This window comes from Passer montanus, unplaced genomic scaffold (genome assembly GCF_014805655.1).
Source record: "Passer montanus isolate IOZ18808 unplaced genomic scaffold, ASM1480565v1 scaffold143, whole genome shotgun sequence".
NCBI classification, from domain to species: domain Eukaryota; kingdom Metazoa; phylum Chordata; class Aves; order Passeriformes; family Passeridae; genus Passer; species Passer montanus.
The window spans coordinates 81,569-99,452 of record NW_024361275.1 but is presented as its reverse complement, the minus strand read 5'-3'; the positions used below and the strand labels follow the sequence as shown (position 1 = coordinate 99,452).

The 17,884-nt window shown below is 42.7% G+C and overlaps 1 protein-coding gene across 1 annotated transcript in view; it reads left to right on the top strand.

Moving 5' to 3' along the window:
• Positions 1–17,884, top strand: part of LOC120498235 (phospholipid-transporting ATPase ID-like) — a 75,134-nt gene that overhangs the window by 43,071 nt on the left and 14,179 nt on the right. The window contains exons 12-21 of the mRNA XM_039700717.1: positions 1,611–1,807; positions 2,915–3,123; positions 5,171–5,214; positions 6,744–6,909; positions 7,711–7,899; positions 8,697–8,812; positions 10,230–10,394; positions 14,064–14,175; positions 15,167–15,272; positions 16,159–16,306. Coding sequence (XP_039556651.1) covers positions 1,611–1,807; positions 2,915–3,123; positions 5,171–5,214; positions 6,744–6,909; positions 7,711–7,899; positions 8,697–8,812; positions 10,230–10,394; positions 14,064–14,175; positions 15,167–15,272; positions 16,159–16,306 — 1,452 coding nt within the window. The remainder of the gene's footprint in view (positions 1–1,610; positions 1,808–2,914; positions 3,124–5,170; positions 5,215–6,743; positions 6,910–7,710; positions 7,900–8,696; positions 8,813–10,229; positions 10,395–14,063; positions 14,176–15,166; positions 15,273–16,158; positions 16,307–17,884) is intronic.

Below are 17,884 nucleotides of genomic sequence, written 5' to 3'. Positions count from 1 at the left end.
TCTTTCTTCCTCCCACAGATTACCTCAGCAGTACAAATATTAGCTTTACCATCAATGTTTCTATGTTTTTCCCTCAATTACTGTTTTTTAAAAAGGTTGATCACTGTTTTAGTGTGATTGTTGCTGTGTGGCCTTTACATAATGGTCCAACTTACTGATATTTCCTTCCTAATGATTATCCTTGCAAAAGATGATTTTTAATTGCTCTTTTGTGCAGCCTGTTGACTCCATATCTTCACTTTTTTATTATTATATTGGTTATTTTATGTCAAGCGTGTGGAAAAGACCATGCCAAAAGAATTATTTTCTCATCATTTGTCCAGGAAGGATGACAAGTTAGCTTCAGTTTATATCTCCCACCATCACCATTTTTACCTTACAAATATTGTAATTATGTTAGCAGGATTCCAAGATGGTGGGTCTTCCCAGGTTTTAAAGCATTGTTGAAAACTAACAATATTAAAGGTTAAAAACTGTCCTCTAAGTTTCCATCTTTGAATTAGATGGACTTGCTGCATTGAAACTGCTTATTAGCAAGTAGAGCCACACAATGTCAGTGAACATAATCTTCCTTTTTCATCTACCATATGACAGATACATCCTTCTTCTTCCTTACTCCTTCCTCTTGGAGGGCTGTCTGTTAACACATTTGCTTTTCACACACCTGTTTATGACTTTATTTTTTCTTTTCTCGATTCTTTATTACTGTTGGATATTCACAGTTCTGTAATTCCTTTCAGTTTGTGTTAATTTATGTAAAATTTATTTTTTCCTGTTCTTTTTGTCTTCTTTTCCAAATAAATGTATTGCTACAGTCCTGTCTTTTTTTAATCCAAAAATGCTTTATGACCTATGTGATGTTTTTGTGTCTGTTAAATAGTGTTTCCGAGCAAGCCCAAATTTTCAGTAAGGTTTCCCTATTTGAAATTCACTTCCCAATTGCCGTTGCCCTGGTTACTTTAGGCTTCAGGAAACAGGCTTCTCTAAAGGATACGCATCACTGGTTGGTGGTGCTTTTTGTTTGCTCAAAGGAAATGTAATCAAATTGTGAGGGCAAATACTGAGGCAACCATTAGCTTTGAGAGAGCAACTAACTCTATTCTAACCATCAGAATAATATCCAGTGCTAAATTCCAGACTGTGTGTTGCTGGATTTTCCTTAATAGTCTTTCAGAAATTGTGAGGAAGACTGTGATACATCTGGCAAATGGCCAAGTCCTTCAGGCAGCTTGTATTCCCAAGTGTGCAGCCAGATGTTTGAGGACCCTCAGCTCAACTCTCCTCTAATGAGATTTGCTGTGCAGCAGACTGCTGTAACCACCCTAGTTGAGATGTCTGCTTGGGATTTAAATCCCCAGCTGCTTGAGGACTTCTAATTCCAAGTTGCCAGACTGCACTGTGTAGCTTTGTCCTTGAGGTAAAAGTATCATAATTTTGCTGGTTTTCCTTCTTCATCCCTAGGCACATTTTCCTATGATTTAAGCTATCCAGCCCTATCCCATCAGGGTCTTCTGATTAACCTGCGCACAATAAATTCCTTGTTTCTGAAACGCAATACATTTTGTTTGGTTTTGATTTGTTTGGTTTGTTTTTCGATTTTTTTTTTCCAGATCTTTGCATTTTTAGCACTGATGTGTCTCATCCTAGCCATTGGCAATGGTATCTGGGAGCATGATAAGGGCTACTACTTCCAGGTCTATCTGCCCTGGGCAGAGGGTGTCAACTCTGCCTCCTACTCTGGTTTCCTCATGTTCTGGTCATACGTGATCATTCTAAACACAGTGGTACCTATTTCGCTCTACGTCAGGTACGTGCCAGAAACTCCTTTCACTTGTGATCTTAGGACAGATTTAGCTTTTGCCTTAACTGGGAGCAGCACTTTCCTTAAAACCTAACACAGCCCCATCATGGATGCTCCTACACAACCACAGTGATGCTTTTCTTGTTTCTGCTGCCTTCAGAAGGTTTTGTCAGGGTTGGAGTGGGGGCAGCAGTGAGCTCTGGAAGAGGAGAGGATGATTTTTCAGTTAAAGGGGAGGTGTAGGTGTGTGGGATGCTGTAGGAGCAGGACTGGAAGCCTGCCACCATTAGGATCTTGCTAGCAGTGAATGAATGGCCTGTTCTTCGAGGTGGCTTCAGGACTGTGTGAGGAATGCCAGGTAAGTAGGTGCATCCAGGTTGAAGTACTTGGTGTTATATAAGCAGCTGAGAGTGTTCTCTCTTCCCAGACAATGCAGAGCTGTGTTGGTTATTGGTGACAGACAAATAGGAGTGACAGGTAGGCAGTGTGTCTGTGATGGTCTCGAAACTTGGGGCTGGGGTAGAGACTGCAAAGCCCTGTTCAATTTATCATTGTAGCTACCTTCAGTCAGCTTTGCTACTGAGACTCTCTTTTGTGTTGGTAAACATGAGGAATGAATACTGTCCAGTATGTCACCCAGCCAGGTGAAAATTCATGTCATGTGCAAGCTGATGCTATCTTTTAGTTGTACTGAGTGACACAATGGCTCTCTTGGTGTGTAGCTCTCTGTTGTTGGAGACATGGCTGTGCTCATCCTGTGCCACTGGGCTGAGCTCAGCCCACAGCTCTGCTGGAAACCACCTCCTGAAACAGCACTAACTGAAACCCACTGCTCCTGCCTCGCTTCCCAGTCCAAAAACTTCTGAAACTTTCCAAGTACTTTTATAAAGTACTGCTTCATAAACAAAAGAAATGAATTTGCTGTAAACTTAGTAGATCATTTCAGTGGGACTTGCTTCAGCATCCCTTGCCACAGGCCACCTATGGACAGATGAGTTCAACCTGTCATTACCTTCAAAGTCGTCTTCTAATTGCAATTGATAATGGTGGTGCTGAAGATAAAGGGCTTGTCCCTTAAGCTAATGAATATTCCACCACTTTCTGTTTCACCAGTGTGGAGATTATACGCTTGGGTAACAGTTTCTACATCGACTGGGACCGCAAAATGTATTACCCGCTGAATGACACGCCAGCTCAGGCTCGAACCACTACACTCAACGAAGAGCTGGGGCAGATCAAGTACATCTTCTCAGACAAAACAGGAACTCTCACCCAGAACATCATGTGTTTTAACAAGTGCTCCATCAACGGCAAATCCTATGGTATGTTTGTCTTACTCTCTGGATTTTCTTCACTGTGTGCCTCTTCGTCCACAGAGACTAAATATGATATGCAGAAGAGAATGCCATGTAAGGAGCTGCAGTGATCAAGTGTAAGGCTAACCTTCAGGGATGTCTGGACAGCCTGATTGTATCACTTGCCATGTATTAATTGTTTCCCCTTTTTTCTCACTTTTATCTTCCTTTTTCTGCCCCACTACTGCCCCAACACTATTAGTTTTGCCTTATTTGTCCCAGATTTACAGCATTTGTAATCAAATATGTTTTGGGGTTTTTTTTTCTGTATCACTACTTAGGTCATCACAGCTTTTTATGGTATTATTAGCATGGTTAGCTAGGTATAGCTAACCTTGCAAAATATAATATGTAACTCACATAACTCACTCCCTCCTAATCACTTATAAAATCAGCCATCCCTCGTGGGCCTCATCTGCAAATTTTGTCAGCTTCTCACACTGTCATCTCTCGGTAATTTCTCATGTCGTGAGCAGTGATTTTCCACATCCTTTTCAGGTAGTTGGAGTAGTCAGTGACCAGGTCTTTGTCTTTACACATTCTTCAGCTACCAGAAGAAAGAAAAGTTTGTAAGGAGTTGGAAAAATGGGAAACATGTTGTTATCTCTGTTAGATCCCAGAAGTTATTGATTTAAAAGGCTTGTTCATGCTATGGCTCCAGGCAGTTTTCTTCATACTGCCCAAAAGGTGCTAGCACTTTGTAAACTGCCTAATTGATTAACATCATTGATGCCTCAGAGAAATTAGTCACTGTTTATTTGTATATGGATGCCTGCTTTGCCTGTGTCAGACCTGCTGATGCACTAATTTGCCAGAAAGTTTGCATCTTTTCTCAATGCTATCAGCTGACCTAATAAAAGAAAATCTTTCTTCCTATGAAACAATGCATTTTTGGTGACCATCTTATCTTAAACAGTGTTGCTATGATATCTAACATTAGTACTGCTAATGAGAAGTTTGAAATCTTTCCTATCAAGTGTCCTTAGTTGACTTTTCTGAAGTGCATGTCACCACCAACATAGATAAAGGGTAAGAGTTCAAGAAATGAATGGGAAATACACGCAAAGAAGGCAAACAATCTATTGCCTCTATTTTTCTAAATGTTTAGCTTCTTCCTAACACAGTACTTCTCTGCTGCTCAGGGGCATTCTGGAAAGAATGCCAGAAAGGATGATTTAGTTCTGCTCTCCTCTGGAGGCTTAAGGGAAGGACATGCACAAAAGCCTCTTGCTTATGGCTCCCAGGTAATCAGCTGATGCATAGGTTCTCAGGAGAGGTGTTTGCTGTGTGTCTTTTACACTCCTGGGGCCTTTATGAAGGCACACCAGCACTACAATTGACTTTGGTCACCGTTGAGGTTGCTGATGCAAACATGAGTGAATCATTCCTGTAATCAATTGCATTTTGATCTTGTTTCAATGAAATGTTGGGACTGGCTGGCCTTGGGACAGTCCAGACCTTCCTAGTGAAACTTTTCTCCATGCAGAAGTTCTAATAATATTTCTTGGAGATTACTTGTCTTCAATTCCTATGACCAGATTATCCATTCAGGGAGAATCAGTAGACCAGCCTTGCTACCCAGATGTGGGAGAAATGGGCTTTGGAAACTCCTTTTCTGTGGGTGTCCAGGGACTGCTACAAATAGTAGGATCCAGGAGCTGGATTTTGAAAGAGAAGGCACAAGAGAAGTCATCCCCTGGTAGCACTTTCATTTCCTACCCAGCACTAGAAACCCTATTCTTTCTGTGTTCAGCTCAAGACAAGTCTTTTTTACTCAAAAGCCAGCCACTTTTATGGTAACTGCTTTGTGTTTCAAGCATCTATCAGTCTCCAGATTTTGTCACGCACCAACATATAAACTGATTGTTATGTATCATCAGTCATCAGTGTCCATGTCAATTTACTGAAACTTTTAAAATAGATTCTAAGTTAGAAACACTTTAGTCAATTTTGTGGCTCAGAGACTGCACTTACCTGCAGTTTGTGGGTATAATTTAATCTTTCTTGTTTGCAGGTGATGTGTATGATATGTCTGGACAAAGGATAGAAATAAATGAGGTAAGTGCTCAAGTGCTATCAGGATCTGTGCTTTCAGTGGACCTGGATAAGTATCAGTGGACAGAACCCTGCAAGGTTATGTTTTTGACCCTGCAAGAGTTGATGCTCTTGATGCTCAAAACATAGGCATGTGTCCCTCTGGGTGTCAGAGAATTCCCAGAGTTAAGTTCCTTTCCAGAGAGCCTGGGTTTAACTTTCAGATTGGGAACAGCCCACTGCCCCCTCTGCTTCACCTGACATCCTGGTGCATGCACAGCTTCTCTTGAGCATTTGACGATTGTGTTTGTTGGAGACTTGGACATTAGTGAATTTTATTAACCTTGTCAGTTAATTGAAGCTTTAGAGAGGAATTAGTAAGTGCAGTTCACACCAATAGCAAGGTCACTGTCAAATTCCTCTGATGTCCAGACTTCAGAAAGTGTGAAAATGTGTAATTTTTACATTTTTCTTTAGCCTCTGCTTGCAGGCACAAATGCATGTCTTCATTTCAAAAATGTCTGAAAGCTGCATGCAGTAATCCAAATAACAAACAGCAAGATGATGATGAAAATCCCACTCCTCATTCCAATGATTCATTTCCTTTCCATTTAGAACTTAAGTTGCCCACTGAAACAGGCTGTTTGTGCTGAGCACTGTGCCTCCAGCCTGCCCTCTCTCCATCAGCCCTGCTTGGTGACACACACTGGACTCCTGCCAGCTGTCCACCCCACCCTGACACTCTCTGGAGCAGAGTCCTGCTGCCCACACACCCACAATGTTGCTGTGCCTGGACCTTGCTGAACAGACGGGTGTGGGAGGGTTGGTCTGTGCTCTTGGACTGAGTGCTAAATGTCAGTGTGCAGAGGTCAAAAGGATGATTCCCATCCTGGAAACTCTGAGCTCATCAGGGATGGGGTGGGAGTCAGAAGTGTCCAAGGCAGGCTTGGCAGTCCATTAGTCCATGACACATCATGTGGTAAGCTTCTGGACGTTTCTCCAGTAGTGTTCCACTCTGCTTGGGTCTCCTTGTTTTTTGACAAAATGGGTAGTGCCTGTGGAGTTTAACCTTTACTTCACCTGCCTGTCCTATTTTTTCCATACCAGAATTTTTTTTCAGGTTTTGGGAAAACATGGTGGATAAGACAGACCATTGAATTGTTTTAAACTGGACTTCTGCATTCCACTCTCACAGGCATCTTTTGACATTGTAAGCACGATGCTTCCAAGCAGGCATGTGTTGAAGGCAGGCACTTCTTTGCTGTAGGCATGGACTGGTTGGAGCATTAGCTGCTGCTCAGAGAGGCAGTTTAGCTAACTGGTTCTTAGACTGAGTGCTGCTCTGAAAGGCACATTTAGTGCCTGTCCTATGATTAAATACCTTTCGTGACCTCTCACTTCCTTAAATCCACCAATCTCTGTCACGAGCAGCCAGCCCTGCAGGATGGGGGTCCTTTGTAAACCTGAGGAGGAGGCAGGGACAGTGTTGGCAGGAATTGGTGCAGAGCCATGTGAGAGCTCAACAAATAATACCAAGCCATGTTTTTTTCCAGAACACAGAGAAGGTTGATTTCTCATACAACCCATTAGCCGACCCAAAGTTTGCCTTCTATGACCACAGCCTGGTTGAAGCCGTGAAGCTGAATGATGTCCCGACGCACAGGTTCTTCCGGCTGCTCTCCCTTTGCCACACAGTGATGCCAGAGGAGAAGAAGGAAGGTGAGGACTATTGAAGGCACTGGAATGAGTGGTTATGTTCACTCACACCACAGCCTGTCTTCTCTCCACAGAAGCTGTTATTGGTCCTTTTGGCTCCCTGGTGATTTTCTGTAGTGTATGGCCACAAATAAATCAGTGTCTTTGGAGATGCCACATGGGAAGAGAAAGGACCAGGGCCTCCACTCCCTGTGTGTTCCTGTGGTGGAGTTGACACTACTGCAAACACCACATCTCTGGAGTGCGGAAATTGCAGGTGCCACAGCTTCCCTGAGGTGGCAAAGGCTTGCCCTGCTCTCCCTCTATTCTTCTCCTAGCCCCAAAAAGCAAAGAACATAGAGTACCTATCCACTGGAGACTCATTAGCTCCTCTCACACAGTGCTCCCACAGCTACTAGGTCAGCCTCCTCAAATCCCAGACAGGATGAAAGCCATGCTTTAGAGGCTAGAATTAATTGACAGGTATAAAGTGAAAATGCTGAGCAGAAAAATTCATGCAGATGTGACTAGAAGGGGCTAAACCCAAGCAACTTGTCATCTCAGTGAGATGTTAGACTCCAAAGAGGGTGATTAAAATCTCCAAAAGGATCCAGAGGGCCTCTTGCACTCTCCTGGAGGATGGGTTGGTGGGACGTGATGGAGATGTGTGGACATAAAGCGCTTTTTAGTGTTGCACGTCTGTGGATAGACTGAAAAGCAAAGGGGTAACTGCTATATTATGTCTTAGATTGTGTATTTTTTTCTTTTTTTTATTGCTCAGAAATAAGTCAAAAGTCACATTACATTTTTTTTCTTGCATGTCAGGTAACTTGGTGTATCAAGCACAATCTCCTGATGAGGGAGCCCTAGTCACTGCTGCCAGAAACTTTGGATTTGTGTTCCGGGCTCGCACACCAGAGACCATCACTGTTGTGGAAATGGGAGAAACAAAAGTCTACAAACTTCTGGCTATTCTTGATTTCAACAATGTTCGCAAGCGAATGTCTGTGATTGGTATGTTCCCTTTGGTGCTTTCTTTTCCTGACTTTTTAGGTTCTGGAGCTGTCCCTCATTCTGCTGTGATGCAGAATTTTTCTAGGAGACCTCCTTTGCAGTGTGCTCTGAACAAGATTTATTTCTGAGGACTTGAGATGGGCTGCCTTGACTTTATAATTACACAGCAACAGTGCCAGAAAAATACTTAAAGGAGGCAGGTGGGATAAATCTTAACATCTGGACCACAGTGATGCAAGCCAGCCTCCTAAAGACACTCAGCTTTTCATATATCTTGCTCCTCTCATTACAATGCAGGAAAGGCCTTTCTTCTAACCAGCTTTTAAATTTTTAGTTAAATCTGAGGAAGTAGGACCGGAGAAAGCAAAAAGAAACTGAGAAAAAAGGGGTTTTTTCCAATAAACAAATTTCCAATTTCTCCCAAACAGAAAATGGAGAAATTATTCAAGAAAGTTTTTGCAGCCTTTATTGACACTCCAGCTTACTCTAATATTTCAGGAATATTGCAATTGTAGTTACAGCTTACTGGTAGGAAAATAGGAGAAAGAGGACCAGTTCCCTAAAAACAAATTATTCTTCACTTTTTAGTGAAGTTCTGCCTCTAGGGACAACGTAGTGTCTGCTCAGACCAATGCACTCTCTTTTCTAAGCAGAGCTTGTCTTGATTCCTGGGAGTTTGCCAAAACTTGGGGCAATTCAGACACCTGTAGAAAGTGTTCTTGGTTTTGATGGGAGGGCTTTGTACCCCAAAAGACTCAGTCTGGGATTTGTAGCATTTATTTTCCTCTTCCTCACAGTGCGGAGTCCAGAAGGTGACTTGACTTTGTACTGCAAGGGGGCTGACACCATTCTTTATGAACTGCTTCATCCATCCTGCAACTCTCTCAAAGAGGAGACCACAGAACACCTGAATGTAAGAGCTTCCTTCTCAACAACATCTCTGCATTTGATGTTTTCCTTTTCTCCAGCATACTTTGTCTTCGGGAAGAAAACACCCAGATTTTAGAAACAGTACTTAGGCAGCAATTTTAAGTTATGGAATAGAGAAACAAATTTGTTTCTATGGCCTTAGGTCTCAAATTAGTTGCATAGGCATGAGAACCAGGTGCCATGTGAACTGCTCCAGGACAGTCAGCAGATCAAGGGAGGTGATTCTGTCCTTCAGATTTTAGAAACAGTACTTAGGCAGCAATTTTAAGTTATGGAATAGAGAAACAAATTAGTTTCTATGGCCTTAGGTCTCAAATTTGCTCAGCTCTTGTGAGACCTAACCTGGAACACTGTCCTGCTCTGGGATCCTCAGCATACGAAGGACATGGACCTGTTGGAGTGAGTCTATGGCTATGAAGATAATCAGAGGGCTGGAGCACCTCACCTGTAGCTGGGAGATTTGGGTTTGTTCAGCCTGGAGAAGAGAAGGCTCTAGGGAGACCTTATAACACCTTCCACTATCTAAAGAGGCTACAAAAGAGGGACTTTTTACGAGGGCATGTAGTGATAAAACAAGGGTTAATGGCTTTAAACTGAAAGACAGAAGTTTTAGATTAATTATTAGGAAGAATTTCTTTACTGTGAGGGTGGTGAGACACTGGAACAGGTTGTCGAGAGAAGCTGTGGGTGCTCCATCCCTGGAAGAGTTAGATGGGGCTCTGAGCAACCTGGTCTCATGGAAAGTGTCCCTGTCCATGGCAGTGGGGTTGGAATGAGATTATCTTTAAGGTCCCTGCCAACCCAAGACATTCTATCATTCTATGATTCTGTAACATGGACAAAGATGGCAAATCCAATGCATGACATTTAAAGACCTGTGACCCGTTTCTGATGCACCTTTACTTCAAGCCTGGGGAAAAACCTCCCAGAGATGCATTTCACAAATGCATCTTTGCTGTTCCACCAAACACTGAGCTCCATGTTGTCCATTAGAAAGCACAGTTGAGCCCACTTAAAATGTTGAATCAACATCCAAAACTTGAGGCTGTGTTCAGTGTTTGTTTAGGTCTCACTGTTCTCGACCTCTTTTTCAGAAATACAAACCTGAGAAGCAAATGCCTGGTTAGTGTAAAGGTTTAGAGACAGAGAGTAGAAAGGCCCTTTTGAGTTTTTTTTTTTTTTTTCCATAAAGACCACAGATGGTAATGATAAAGTGGTCAGGAATTGCTATTTAAAAATACCCCAACATTTGTGGCCTAAGGTGTCATTTTTTCACCTTTCCTCCAAAAACTTTACCAAGATGCTTTTGGCAGTCTGATTTCTGAAGGTCCTTTGTAAGCCTAGGTGACCAGACTGTTCTTCTTGGACCTTGTATCCTCTGTCTCACCACTGTCTTGTAGGAGTTTGCTGGGGAAGGCCTGAGGACACTCGTGGTGGCCTACAAGAGCTTGGAGGAAGAGTACTTTCAGGACTGGATCAGGCGTCACCATGAAGCAAGCACTGCCTTGGAAGGACGGGAAGACAAACTGTCAGAGTTGTATGAAGAGATTGAAAAAGACCTAATGGTTGGTAATTCAGGGAATCTGGGCCAGGCTCTGGGGGAGGCAGAGAAGGTGGTGGTTTGTCAATAAACAGCTCAGTATGACTGTGCTAAACACCGCTCTGCAAACAGCTCAGTGGGCTGTGTGACAGGAGCAGGTCAGAACACAGCAGCCCTGCATGTTCACTGGCACCTCCATCAGGAGCCCATAGCTGGGGTGTCAGCCACCAGTTCAAGGGAATGGTTTTATTTTAACTCACGTGGGTGTCAGAGTAGTTTTCTCGTGATGAAGTGACATACCAGAGCCTGCAGGAGATGACGTGGACACAAATATTTCATAGCTATCCTTTGTATGTGCAAATGGCTGATCTACTTATTTTCCAGCCTTTGAACTGGCAGGCAGTGAATAATTTCCAGTGCCCATGAGAGTGTCTCCTTTGTTCTTCCAGCCCTGGGCAGGATGGGTAGATGATATCCATGAACACGTTTGTGTGAATTTGAACTTGAGCTAAACTGTGATCTTTGGGTCATTCTTCTCTCCCTAAGTGTTGTTACAGTTTTTAAATGCCCTGGAGGATTTGCCTGTGTTTCAGAGCCAAGAATAATGAATGAAAAGCATGTGTGTGATCTGAACAGAAGCAATCCAGCTTTTGCACTCGTGGCAGTGCTTTCTTGAAACCCTGGAAATCCTGACACCTTTGCTCCTTCCATTAGCTGTATGCTCAGAATGCCAGCAGTGCTCAGGGAAGGGCTCTGGGATCCTCAGCATACGAAGGACATGGACCTGTTGGAGTGAGTCTATGGCTATGAAGATAATCAGAGGGCTGGAGCACCTCACCTGTAGCTGGGAGATTTGGGTTTGTTCAGCCTGGAGAAGAGAAGGCTCTAGGGAGACCTTATAACACCTTCCACTATCTAAAGGGGCTACAAGAGAGGGACTTTTTACGAGGGCATGTAGTGATAAAACAAGGGTTAATGGCTTTAAACTGAAAGACAGAAGTTTTAGATTAATTATTAGGAAGAATTTCTTTACTGTGAGGGTGGTGAGACACTGGAACAGGTTGTCGAGAGAAGCTGTGGGTGCTCCATCCCTGGAAGAGTTAGATGGGGCTCTGAGCAACCTGGTCTCATGGAAAGTGTCCCTGTCCATGGCAGTGGGGTTGGAATGAGATTATCTTTAAGGTCCCTGCCAACCCAAGACATTCTATCATTCTATGATTCTGTAATATGGACAAAGATGGCAAATCCAATGCATGACATTTAAAGACCTGTGACCCGTTTCTGATGCACCTTTACTTCAAGCCTGGGGAAAAACCTCCCAGAGATGCATTTCACAAATGCATCTTTGCTGTTCCACCAAACACTGAGCTCCATGTTGTCCATTAGAAAGCACAGTTGAGCCCACTTAAAATGTTGAATCAACATCCAAAACTTGAGGCTGTGTTCAGTGTTTACTTAGGTCTCACTGTTCTGGACCTCTTTTTCAGAAATGCAAACCTGAGAAGCAAATGCCTGGTTAGTGTAAAGGTTTAGAGACAGAGAGTAGAAAGGCCCTTTTGAGTTTTTTTTTTTTTTTCCATAAAGACCACAGATGGTAATGATAAAGTGGTCACAAAACTTGAGGCTGTGTTCAGTGTTTACTTAGGTCTCACTGTTCTGGACCTCTTTTTCAGAAATGCAAACCTGAGAAGCAAATGCCTGGTTAGTGTAAAGGTTTAGAGACAGAGAGTAGAAAGGCCCTTTTGAGGTTTGTTTTTTTTTTTTTTCCATAAAGACCACGGATGGTAATAATAAAGTGGTCTGGAATTGCTATTTAAAAATACCCCAACATTTGTGGCCTAAGGTGTCATTTTTTCACCTTTCCTCCAAAAACTTTACCAAGATGCTTTTGGCAGTCTGATTTCTGAAGGTCCTTTGTAAGCCTAGGTGACCAGACTGTTCTTCTTGGACCTTGTATCCTCTGTCTCACCACTGTCTTGTAGGAGTTTGCTGGGGAAGGCCTGAGGACACTCGTGGTGGCCTACAAGAGCTTGGAGGAAGAGTACTTTCAGGACTGGATCAGGCGTCACCATGAAGCAAGCACTGCCTTGGAAGGACGGGAAGACAAACTGTCAGAGTTGTATGAAGAGATTGAAAAAGACCTAATGGTTGGTAATTCAGGGAATCTGGGCCAGGCTCTGGGGGAGGCAGAGAAGGTGGTGGTTTGTCAATAAACAGCTCAGTATGACTTTGCTAAACACCGCTCTGCAAACAGCTCAGTGGGCTGTGTGACAGGAGCAGGTCAGAACACAGCAGCCCTGCATGTTCACTGGCACCTCCATCAGGAGCCCATAGCTGGGGTGTCAGCCACCAGTTCAAGGGAATGGTTTTATTTTAACTCACGTGGGTGTCAGAGTAGTTTTCTCGTGATGAAGTGACATACCAGAGCCTGCAGGAGATGACGTGGACACAAATATTTCATAGCTATCCTTTGTATGTGCAAATGGCTGATCTACTTATTTTCCAGCCTTTGAACTGGCAGGCAGTGAATAATTTCCAGTGCCCATGAGAGTGTCTCCTTTGTTCTTCCAGCCCTGGGCAGGATGGGTAGCTGATATCCATGAACACGTTTGTGTGAATTTGAACTTGAGCTAAACTGTGATCTTTGGGTCATTCTTCTCTCCCTAAGTGTTGTTACAGTTTTTAAATGCCCTGGAGGATTTGCCTGTGTTTCAGAGCCATGAATAATGAATGAAAAGCATGTGTGTGATCTGAACAGAAGCAATCCAGCTTTTGCACTCGTGGCAGTGCTTTCTTGAAACCCTGGAAATCCTGACACCTTTGCTCCTTCCATTAGCTGTATGCTCAGAATGCCAGCAGTGCTCAGGGAAGGAGCAAGTGTGAAAAGGCAGGGGAAAGGCTGGCCTTTGGAAGTTGCATGGTCTCTAGCTGGATCAGGAAGTACTGCAAAACAGGGATTGTACAGTTTTGAGGACCCTGTAGAGAAGTTTCCTCAGAGGTGTTACCTACACTGATAACGCTCATACCTGAGGTATGATGGACACCTCAGGATGCCAAAAGGGATCCCAGGTTTAAAGCTAACCCCTGAATTTAGTCTCCAAGCAGCAGGAGGTAGTTGGTAGCACAGAAACCTCCATGTTTCTTTGATGACATTTGAAGCCACCAGCTACCTTCAAAGCAGGAGAAAAAGCAGTAACTTAAAAATAATGAAGGTTTGTGTCCTGAGCAGTCTGGGGTGTAGCTGTGTGACAGTGTGGACCAGGGGTGGGGACAGGTCTGTTAGGGTTTGGAGAAGATGTTTAGCAGCCATGTGACATCTGCAGTACAGCACAGCTGGGATCAAGTCCCACACCAGAGGAGGCTTGGGGAGATGGATCCAGAGTGGCTTTGTCCCTCTATTAAAGTTCTATCTGCTCTGAAGGGAACACATGGAACAACACAGACCTGTAGCTCTGCAAACATTCTTGCAAATAATGCATATTCATAATCCATCAGAGCCTGGGGAGATTAGAGCCTAGAACATCTGCAGGATCAGGGCTGTACTGTGTACAGTAAATTTGCTGAGGAAGAACGACTATCAGTACAACCTTATTCCTGGGGATTTCATTTGAGTTTGCTTAAATAATTAGGTTTAATGCTTTCTCCTTTGGTAGCAGTAGGAGGACTTAACCAGCTCCCTGTAATTTCTGTTAAGCTGCTAGGTGCCACAGCTATAGAGGACAAGCTGCAAGATGGGGTCCCACAGACAATTGAGACTCTTGCCAAAGCCAACATCAAGATATGGGTTCTCACTGGAGATAAGCAAGGTAAAGGCACTGCAGCTTTGGTTGCTTCTCTTCTCCTCCACTGGTGGGGCGGTTCTGCTAGGACCTGTGTTCTCATTCTTTGAAAACTGCACAGAAGACAAACTTACACAGCTTTGCTTCATTGCCAGCTATGCAAAATTTCGGTTAACTGGAGTTAGACCAGATGACTAACTCATGCCTGTCCTTAATTTCTGTCATGAGGGTGAAAGCAGGGTGAAGGCAGCATCCTTTGCCTTTGGAGAAGTGACAGTAAGCATCCCATAGTCCCTCACATATGCTGTGAAAAGGTGTCACCTTCATCCAGTTGATCATTCACGTGAAGACAGCAGAAAAAACTTTGTCCTGTTTTCCAGAAACTTTAATGTTAAAGTGGGTGTTGGATGCATTTCAGTTTGTTTCTGACTCTTATAATCCCAAATAGAAATGGAGAAAACAAAGGCTTTTGGAGGTAGAAAGAACAGCAAATAGACTCCAGTGAATTCATTTGGAGACATAGTATTTTCACTGAAACAATGGTGTTTCAGGGGGGTCAAAAGTGTTTGCAAATAATTTCATCCAAGACACGAGCAGAGAATTTTTGAGAAAAATGAAACAGTTCATTTTGTCATGTTCCAAATGCAATAGTTTTGCTATAAAATACCAAAATATCTTTTCCAGAATTTTATGGACAAATTGTCACGTTCTTTTTCAGAGCTGTGGTTTAGGGCTTTTCTGGAAGCAGGGAGAGGGCAAGTCAAAAATCTGGAAAAAATTTTGAATCAACATGAAATGTTTTTTTGTTGCTCCAAATATGTTGATCACAGGGTATTTTAAGCTCTTTTTCCTGTGGTCTTGTGAAGTCAAATTTGCTGCTACATCCATCAAGGTTGATCTTTTACTGTTGACTCTGAAAGGCTCCAATCTTCAGAGAGCTTTTGTCATATGAACAAAAAGACCACAGAAGTGGGTGAATTTGGGGCTGCTGAGATGAATTATCGTTTATCTTTCCCAGAGACAGCAATGAATATTGGTTACTCCTGCAACTTGCTGAATGATGACATGGAAGAAGTTTTCATTATTGAAGGCAGCACATCTGATGACGTTCTGAATGAGCTGAGGTAAATGGCTGAAAAACAGTTTCAGCACTGTGCACTAGCACTATTTGTGTTTTGTATCATTACACCTTCTTTTTACCTGTCAGTTTTCCTTGTTACAGTCCATTCAGGGATCTTAGATAAGGGAGAGCTGCCTCCCTGGGAGATCCAGAAGCTAAACACAATGTAGAAATCTCCTCAGATAAATGCTGAAATTTCTTGACCCAAGAGCCCAAATTAAATAAAGATATAAGAAAGCAGAGTCAGATAGGGAGTATCAGCTGAAATTGACCAACAAGTAATCCTGAGCTACAAAGGCTTTGGCTCCAGGTTTGACCTAAACTGTTGCTGTACTGCTCTTTCCATTTATTCTCTTTGCTGTCGTTTGTCTGGGTATGTCTTTCGTCTGGATATTTTTTGGCAGCATCTGAGAACTTACCTTCCTTCCTCACCTCCTCTGTAGACACAGGTTCTTAGGTAAAGGTGGAAAATGGGAAAGGTTCACAGCCCTTTTCTCTTGGAGTAGATGGCTGCCAGACAACATGCACAGAAAATTGGATGTCTTTTGGGATACCATCCTTTATGGCACTGAGATGGTTTGTTTAACTTAAAGTCAGCAGAAGTTTAGCAAAACTTGTTAGAGTTTCAGGAATGTGGATGATCTGTGCAGACAGCAGGAGCTAAACAGTGCATATTGTTGTAGGGATACAGTAAAATTTGGACTGACCTATCAAAGGGAAGCATTGATTTTTGTTTTCATAATGTTGCTCTTACAAAACATAGATATATATTGGCAAGGTTTCCGATTTTCATTATTATCCTGTTTATTTTTTTTTTTTTTTTTTTTTAGGAATGCAAGATTCCGCTTTTTTTTATTTTCCCGTTTTTTTTTTTTTTTTTTTTTTTTTAGGAATGCAAGGAAAAAGATGAAGCCAGATTCCTTTCTGGACAGTGATGAAATCAACATTCAGTTTGAAAAATCTTCAAAAAAACAAATAATTATACCTGATGAGCAAGCAAATGGGGTGTACGGTCTAGTTATCACTGGCCACAGCCTGGTAAGTAAGGTTCAGAGCCTTGCTAGGGATGAATTTCCTGAAGAATTTACTGCAAGACATACTGGAAATCTGAAAAATGCTTTAAAAATTCAACTCTAGAGGACAAGGGTTTTTTCCCCCCTTATTGAATACTAGGTTCAGTGGTTATCTGAGAGAGCAAAGGTGACAGACAGTGTTTCAGAAGATGTTTCAGCAACAGAGAATAGTTGGCCTTGATCTTTGGTGAACAAGAGGGATAGAGTAGCTATCATATTTAATTTCTAGAAACATACTAGAAAAATAATGAGGTTTGTGTTTGCAGCAAGAAGATAACATGAGACATGGGTTTCAATGCCAAGGACATATTCTACTAAATATAGCTGAAAACAGATATGCTTAATTTATAGGCTATAGATATTATGACTCAACTAATGTATTGATACTCTCTCCCACGATGTTCTTCCAAGCAAACTGAAGCAATGCACTCTAGATTAAATTGCAAAATGACAGATTAAAGACTGCTTGGGAAGCGTGGCTCTGAAGGCCTCACTGTTGATCTAAAACAGCTGTTAGCTGTCATCTGCAGAGGGTTATCCCACATCTATTTGATGCTTGGTGTTTGCATTAACTGCTTAGAAAGAGAGCAGGTAACACCAGACTGGGAGAGAGTACAAAGACACCTGAGTCAGGCACAATCTGGAAAGCCTAGGGGGAAACTGAGTCAGTTGGGATTTCTGAGCCTGGACAGCACTGATCAGTCTTGGTAATACTCTTCAAAATTATAACAGGTGAACAAAGTAATGGAATTAAACTGAGATAAGAGAGTTCTGAGTGAAATGTCTTCCTGGTGAGAACAGTTAAACTTTGCAATAAATTATCTATATTAGGAAATTTTTTAGAACCAGTTAGAGGAAAGAAAAAACAACAATTCAAACCTGTCTGCAAGGAGCACTTAATTTACGTCAGGTTTATTTGTCTGTTGTATTTTACTTTCCCAGATCTCAGTGAAAGCAAATAGACACAGCAAATAGACATATTTAGAAAGTTCTGGGAGGTGCTGCCTCCCAGAAACAAGGTGCTTCTGTTCCCTGTGGCTGCTGCCTTTCTTAATGACAGCCCAGAAACTTTCACTTCCAGCTCTGCATCAGCCCAGAAAAAAAAAAGAAAATCTCATCTTTCTCTACTTTGGGCTCATGTGCCATGTGTACAGACCCAAACACTGTCAGACAGTGCCTAGGTTGTTAAGTACCCTTTCTCCCTCTTTTACAGTCACTTCCCCTTGAACTCCAGGGCCATAATCCCTGGATTCCCACTGCAAAGCAGACAAAAGGCTGTCAAGTTTGGTCCCTGTGCATTGCATGGACATCAGCTGGAAGCCCCTTGCCTGTTCCTACTCCATCCCTTCAGCCTGCAGTGCAGACCCTGAGTGCTGTGCTAGCAGAACACCTCTGGCAACGATGGCAAAGCTTTCTTTATATTCCTGGAAAAACAGGAATTATATTTCTTTATATTCCTGGAAAAACACACACTCACCTACACCCTGGCAAGGGGATATGTCCCACACAATCTGGGCTGTGTGTGAGCAGCCAGTCCACACAG